General features: G+C 41.4%; 1 protein-coding gene across 5 annotated transcripts in view; it reads left to right on the top strand.

Annotated features, from left to right (window-relative positions):
- Window positions 1–7,788, top strand: part of LOC111866792 (anoctamin-4) — a 64,313-nt gene that overhangs the window by 35,729 nt on the left and 20,796 nt on the right. For all 5 annotated transcript variants that reach the window (XR_002843241.2, XM_023856092.2, XM_023856175.2 and 2 more), the window contains exon 10: window positions 5,937–6,140. Coding sequence is in view for 4 of the 5 variants with exons in the window: in XM_023856092.2 (XP_023711860.1) it covers window positions 5,937–6,140 (204 nt within the window). In the remaining variant the exon portion in view is untranslated. The remainder of the gene's footprint in view (window positions 1–5,936; window positions 6,141–7,788) is intronic.

Here is a 7,788-nt window from a genome sequence, read left to right as displayed (position 1 = left end):
GAGTCTGCAAGCCCACACCCCCAAAACCGTCCCCAAGCCACGGAGACCTCATTGCCCTTCATGTGGGGGGGGGGGTGGATACAGTCATGCACTGGGGCACCACAATGGCATGTCTTCATTGCCAGTCATAGCACATGGTGCCTCAAATATATGAATGCATTGTGGACACACAAGACATCCAGTCCCAGAATGAATTCATCAATGCTCTTGGTGACTGACACCCAAATTGTCAGTGGGTGCTGCCCCAGAGTCATCTGCACTAAAGCTTCCTTCAGGATGGGGAAGGTCTTCCTGATGATATCTGCTGGATGTACAGCATGGTGGGGTCTCTCTTGGGCAGTCCTGTGGTGATGTCTGGTGTGTTGATGCTCGATAAGGGCACTGCAGCTGTGGTATGAGGAAGAAGCTTAGCTTCAGCCTTGGACATTGCACCACAGTATTCCAAGCAGAGATGTATGCCATTAAAGCATTCACATAGAATCTATATAGGGGCTATAGAAATAGAAACATCAACCTTCTGTGATACAGTCAAGCTGTGATCAAAGCACCTTGCAACTGCCACATCAACTGAGCGCTGTTCTGGGACTGACATCAGTCTTTTGTGAAACTGGATGAAAATCACAGAGTTCAACTGTTACAGGTGCTGGATCACAGAGGTATTGAGGGGAATGAAGCTGCTGATTAGTTGGCAACATTGGGATCTGAATATCCTTTTATAGGACCTGAACAACCATGTGGCATCTCAGTAGAGATTACCAGGAAGGTTGCCATAGGAAACTGAACAGAAACCACAAAAAATACTGGGAGCACTTAACAGGACATAAACATGCAGAAGGTTTCCTACAGGAACCCTCTGCCAGAAGAACTAGGGAACTATTGAAACTAAATAGAAACCAGTTATGATGGATGATGTGACTAGTTGCAGAACACTGTCACTTGAAAGGACACATTTTTAAATTGGAATTAACTATCAGTCCCCTATGTGAAAGGTGCTTGAATAAAGACGAATTGATCACGTGTCCTATGTAATGGTGGGGCTTTAGCTTCCTTAGGATTCTTTTACCTGGGACACTGTTTTATGGAACCGGGTGACTACCAAGACACCCCTTTCAGTGAGACACTACACTTTGCTTGAAGTGTAGAATCATTGAGGGGTTGACACAGGATGCACAATAGATGGTCACAGTGCAAGGACTTGTCTAAGCCCACCCCTTATTCTTTAATTCATACTGATACTTCTGTATTGATGGTCACAAGGCATGCTTTGCCTCCTGTCCATCTAATGTTCCTTCCTGACATGCCAGAAGGGGGTATGATGAAACCAGCACCTTCTTCGTTTCTTGTACTTGTTTCTCAATTAAGCTTATTTTGGGAAGTGTTTTTGTGAGTATCCCCCTCGGCAGTCTCTTCTAAGATGGCCGACACCCCCACACTGTCTGCAAATGGGTTCTTCAGCCTTGCTGTACTCCCTTTTTGGCAGATATGGTCCCATGGGCACTCTAACCTTGTATGCACAGGCCGCTGAATTCTGGCCGCCTCTGTCATTGGATTCATATGGGGCAAGTCTTTCTTAAAGTGGCCATCACTCCCATAGTGCCAGCACATAATATGTCAGTCCCCTCTACAGTCAGTTGGTGTGGGCTGGCTCCTCCAGATTGTCCTATCATTCATTCACTGCAGCCTGACAGGCAACCCAGCTGCTGCCTTTGCAGCCTCCAGTTCAAGGGCATACCAGAGAGCCTCACCGAGTATCAACTTAGCTGCCTTTTATGCCTTGGTCTCTCATCCCATCGACAGATGCAAGGCCTGCTTACTTACAAATGGTGTGATTAGGTAGTCAAACAAGGCATGATGAGTCAACTGCTCAGTGGCAAGAGCGAACTCCTGCAGGAACTCACCAATGATTTGGGTCTTTGCTTTCAGCTGAGAGCAGTATGCCTCAGTCAGATGGTGGTCTCCTTGTATATTGTTTCTGTAGGGCACCGTGTAGAACCTTGTCAGCCCAGCCCTGCAGGGCAGCAAACAGGTGTGTGCCTTTTTTTGCTTGGTTGATGGTTGCTGTACTCTGCCACGGCTTTGAACTGGCAGCAGAACATGGCCCAAGACGAAGACCCATTGAACTTATATGGCTTTCTTCATTGGTTGCATCCTGTTATGTGTTCCAGATATATATAAGATTTATGTTAACCATCAACACAACAAATATAGTCAGTTTTAATATTTGATCTTTATTCCTGCTGCATGTTTCAGTTGTATAAGACCAGACCCTCATCAGGCAGTTATATATAGGAATACATACAGTTATTGAACTACTAATACGGATCTGTGTCAGTTAAACATGTCGTATTATATACCAACATAAAACTTTTTCCTCAAGTTGGTGTTACAATTAAAGTAGAAGTACAAACATAAGATAAAAGATAAATATAAAAGGTATACCATATAATGAAGATTTATAGTGTGTTGAATATATTATGGAATATTAAGAATATTAAAATCTACATCAAACCAACACGGTGTAGAACACACTGAACGTATATACGCCCAGACAAGAAACATGTATGTCATATTTCCCCTCTGTCATCTCTTGGTTGGTCTCTTTTGGTTTCCATCCATTCCAGAATGTCTTCTGTGCTTGCTACAGTGGTTAGAAGAATTTCCAGGTTGGCCATGTTGACAATTACATGGGTTCCACCTCAGTGATACATGATTAAACCAGTCCAGTAATTCAAATCCAGTCCAACATAACAGTAAGCTGCACACAATACATATCACTAGAGCACAAACTTAAGTCTTCCAAGTCTGTTGTGTTCTCTAGTTGTTGCTAGGTAGCGGCTTCTAACAGTGGCATTCCTTCTACTTCATGCTTAAGGCTAACCATCTGCTCTTAGTGCCACCTTGTGACCGACAGTTACAGTTACTTTATGACTGGCAGTTTATGGCCAAGCCCCTTGAGGCTCATGACCAGAGCCCCCCCCCCTCCCCACCTGAACACTAGCTGTAATGGTTCATATGTACCATCCTTTCTCACAAGAGAATGGGTTTGTCCTGCATAAGTATGCTTGACCTTTTGTCAAGTGTATGTATCACCCATACAGCATGTTATTGAAGATTCTTCCTGTTGCGCTATATTCAAGTCCTATGTCAGTCCAGGCTCTGCAAAGCAGATCATGTCTTTCAGATGTATCTTATGCTACAATGGCAGCTTAGTCATGTGAATGGTAGTAAGCTTGACCACCGCCTCTTGTATTTTCTGTGTCTGGTTACACCTTTTCCTATACTGCGAACATGTTTATTCTTATGATTTTGTATGACTTCTGCTTGTTGCCTGCACAGTTTTGTTATAGGATCATATACATATGGAAGGTTGAAAGCCGAGTGCAAATCATGGACCAATGTGTACTTCAAAAATTTCTAGTGGTGTGGAGAACCTTGTTTTGTAGGTGCTGCAATTTTAAGATGTAGGTGTGTGCTGCTAATTCCCAGGCAGGGCAAACATGAGTCATTATTGATATGATCAGTGCTTTATGGAAGGTTTTTTTTAATGCTAGTAGGGTGAGACTAAGTCCCTTGTACTGTGGCCACTTCTGGCCTATTGTACCAGCCCCAGATGATAGGTGAGGGTGATTGTGGAGCAATTGGTGGAATGAAGATTGGCAGGGGAAACCGAAGTACTAGGGGAAAACCTGCCCCAGCGCCACTTTGTCCACCACAAGTCCCACTTGTCCAGACCCGTTAGTATAATGTTGGTGCTTAAACACTCTTTTGAATAGGGAGTAGATTCTAATAAATGTTCTGAAAACCTTGGCTTCAGTCATTCCTATGTGCAGTCTCCATATAATCCTCTTATTGCAGATTACACCGAGATATTTTACTTTGCTGTACTGTTGGTGCCTGTTATGTAGCCTTGGCATTTATCACACCAGTTTCAACAGTTCTTCTGTTGTTGTGTGTGTATTAATTGCTGCCCGAACATGCCTACTGAACCACTGTCTAACAATGGCTGTCTCTCCTGGCTCCACTGTTCTGACTTTCAAGCATCATGTTATATTATTTTTCTAAACTAGATCATCAGTTTACCATATTAAATTTTGGGCTTTAAGTTATTGCTAATGAGTGTTTGATCTGAAGCATGCAGCACAGAATAAAACTTGAAGCTAAGCTGCTACTGTATTTCTGTACCTAGTACAGGGGTTGGACAACATAATGGAAACACTAGAGATACTATGCACATTCCTTTATTAATATGGTGTTGGTCTTGGAATGGACTCGTACACGTTATCAGTAGTCTGTAGTGGAATTTTGTACCATTCTTCTTGAAGAACACTTTTGAGTTGCTTTAGAGATGGTGGAGATGGGAATCTCTTCCTCACTGTAGTCTCCAGAATGGACCAAAGTGGTTCATTTATGTTCAAATCTGGTGATTTTGCTGGACACTGAAGATGTTGAAGTTCACCTTAATGAAGAAAGCACTGCTTTTACCGGTTCTCACGGTCTCTTTGCTTGCAGATTTCTTATATATTTTTTCTTCTACCCTGAAGATGGAGGCGATACGTTACTCCGAAACGTCGGTTAACACCACATATACACGGTGCCAAATCCCAGAAGACTGCTTTCTTCATAGTCACCGCCGTGAAAGCCTCAAATTTCACCTTCATGCTTTTCAAACCATGACTGAACGGTTATGTGAATAGGGGCTTTTCATGTTCGAAAACTGCACTGTTGTTCAGAAGTAACATCTGGATCATGGGATGCATGTGACTACCCAACCTGTCCATATACTCCATTGCAGTAATTTGACCACGAAGGGTATTAATGGGACCAACAAAATAAAATACCATGATATTGCTGCCCAAATGATCACAGGACCTTCCCTCATGTTTGATTGTTGGAACCGAACCGGGCATTCCAGATCATAGGTATCACTGGGTGTTCTCCAGACGTAAGCACTTCATGATGTAGGGAACAGCATGAAGGAGAGCTCATCTGACCATATCACACGCATGTTTCCGATTGTCTGATGTCCAGATTTTATGGTTGTGACACCATCGTTTACGCATCTGAGCATTACTTTCAGCAATCAGAGATTTAGCAATTGCAGCCATACCATGGATGTTGGATTTGTGAAGCTCACATCAGACAGTTTTTGTGGATACAAGAGTTGTCATGATGAATTATCAGCTCTGCTATCTCCTGTGCTGCAGTAGGTGTGTAATTTTTTAAACAAACCTTCTCAGTGCACAACGATATCTTTCTCCCATTGATGATTTTCACACACTGTTCCTCTTTGCTGATGTTGTCTTCCCATGATTCATGTATGCCAACATAATGTTAGAAACTATCACTCTCAGAACATCTAATAATATGACAGTTTTTATCACAGATGCTCCAGCTACCCTCTCACCAACGATCTGTCCTCTTTCAAAATCGGACAAGTGTCCCAGTTGCCGATTCTTTCATACAGTCTGTCACTCAACACAATTACTAATGCACTGACATGAGCAATATGGAGTGTAATCAAATGGAAGGACATTCAGTGTTGCCAGCTGTAATTCTTTCAATGTAGCCAACACAAATTCTATTCCTCAGTTATTTTTTCCATTATTTTGTATATTTTGTACATTTAGAATGACTGTAATACCATGGGGACTGAATGAATGACTAAACAAATTTCATAATTATCATTTGTAAAAAAACTTCTCTGCAGCTATATGTTAATAATTTAGATCTTTTGGATTCCTGAACTGAAACTGTTCACAGTGGCAAAGTCGAGATGTGGACTGTTGATCTCCATATGATTGGTTGTGACATATGACTGTGGTCAATATGAGACTGCAATTGTACGTTATCAGTCAGCAGTAATGTAATACAAACAAAATACTAGCTTAATTTTTCTCAACTTTTACATTTATAAATAATATGTGTTTTATTGACAGGTGTATAACTGGGTGGCTGTCATATTGACAGAAATGGAGCTTCTCCGAACACAAACAGAATTTGATGACAGCTTGACACTGAAGATTTATCTGTTCCAATTTGTAAATTACTATGCATCAATATTCTACATTGCCTTCCTTAAGGGAAAGTTTGTTGGCTACCCTGCCAAATACAATCTTGTGTTTGGATGGCGCCAAGAGGAGGTAAGTTTGCTTATAGCTTATTCATAGCATAAGCAATACATTACACATATCTCAAAAGAAGGGCATGCTCTAAAATAATAAACAGTTTTAGAGAGAGAGTTTGAAGTACTGCAGTGACAGTAAAAATCTCTTACCATTGTAGTTTTTCTTAAGTGCCATATGCATATGAAGCGTCAACAAAGGTGAAATTTAATATCGATTACTCAAGGCTAAACTTTGCCTGCTTGGCTTTACGTATTATTTGAATAAAGATTTGTTATGTATCTTTCATTGCTTTCACATTATTCATTAACATCTTGGAATCAGAATCAGCATAAATGTAACATGTTCCTTCAGTGATAATTTTTTGTGATCTCGTGTTGGTAGCTGTTAGGTAAAACACAAGAGAGGCCACAAAATCCTATGTCATAGAGAAGAATGCTGGAATTCATCACAGACAATGTGTTCTAAACTTAAAATAACATGAAAATATCACATTTTGTGTGTACAAGCAGCATGTAGAGTTCTAGGTCAAGAATTCAAATAAATATTACCTTGTATATAGAGAGCCAGGATAGTGCACTTGATATAGCGACAGGGCTACAAGCTGGACAGCTGAGGGTTTAGCTTTCCAGTCCAGGTAGGGGCAAGGTTTTTCTCCTCTCCACATCCAGACCGGTTTTGGGGCCCACCCAGCCTCCTATTCATTGGTTACCGTATTCTTTGCCTCACATAAATAATATTGTGTTTATATATGACTGATTTTACAGAGGAAATGTTACCAGTGAATTAACAATAGTGGAGGATCAGTTCTTGGTAGATTCATTATGATATTCTCCATTTTTTCCAGACACTCAGGGTCTCTGCTGTGAGGTTTCACAGCTTACAGTACAAGTGTCACAGGCTTGGACATCTATAGAATAGTGGCTCTTTTTAATTATGTAATATTCTATGTATAGGTCAAACCCCAGTTTTAGATGCTAAACTTTTGTCAAAAAGAAATGTGTTTTATACATGTGCAAATACAGTATATCAAAGCCACTGGGAAACATGAAGTGCCATGATGTAATAGTTATATCCACTCTGTGACCCGTAGTCCGCAAGCGAACTACCATATTTACGCATGTATAGGGCGCACATTTTTTGCCAAAAATTCAAGAGGAAAACTGGGGTGTGGCTTATATTCGAAATCACACTTCATTTAAAAAAAAATTATATTCATAATTAGTAATACAGGGTGTTCAAAGATCAAGGAAACTGGGGCAGCAGCGTAGAGCAGATGGAACGTTTCTCCACGACTACTGTGCCCCTCCCCGCTAGCGAGAGTGCAGTCGTGTCGCTGATACCCTTACATCAGTTTCTGTTCATCAGTTGTCTCGTTACTGTCGATGTTGCTCTCGATCGAAGTTTCGCTGTCAGGTGATGTCAGCCATACAGCGTCATCTTCAGTCCCGTCCATTGCGTTGGAAATGGATGTGACTTTAGAACTTTTGGAAACCATTTCTTCTGGTATGGTGTTCCATGCAGCCACAATCCACTCACACATTTGACTTAATGAAGGTTTCTTCAATCGTCCAGTCGGCGTCATCTCCGTGGAACCACATCTCCAGTCCCGGTAAAAGCGCCACAAATGAGACTTGAAAGGATGGTTTATTGACACGTCAAGTGG

Source organism: Cryptotermes secundus, unplaced genomic scaffold (genome assembly GCF_002891405.2).
Source record: "Cryptotermes secundus unplaced genomic scaffold, Csec_1.0 scaffold24, whole genome shotgun sequence".
In the NCBI taxonomy this organism is placed as follows: domain Eukaryota; kingdom Metazoa; phylum Arthropoda; class Insecta; order Blattodea; family Kalotermitidae; genus Cryptotermes; species Cryptotermes secundus.
Note: the sequence above shows the minus strand (reverse complement) of the source record. Positions and strands in the feature narration are given on the sequence as shown.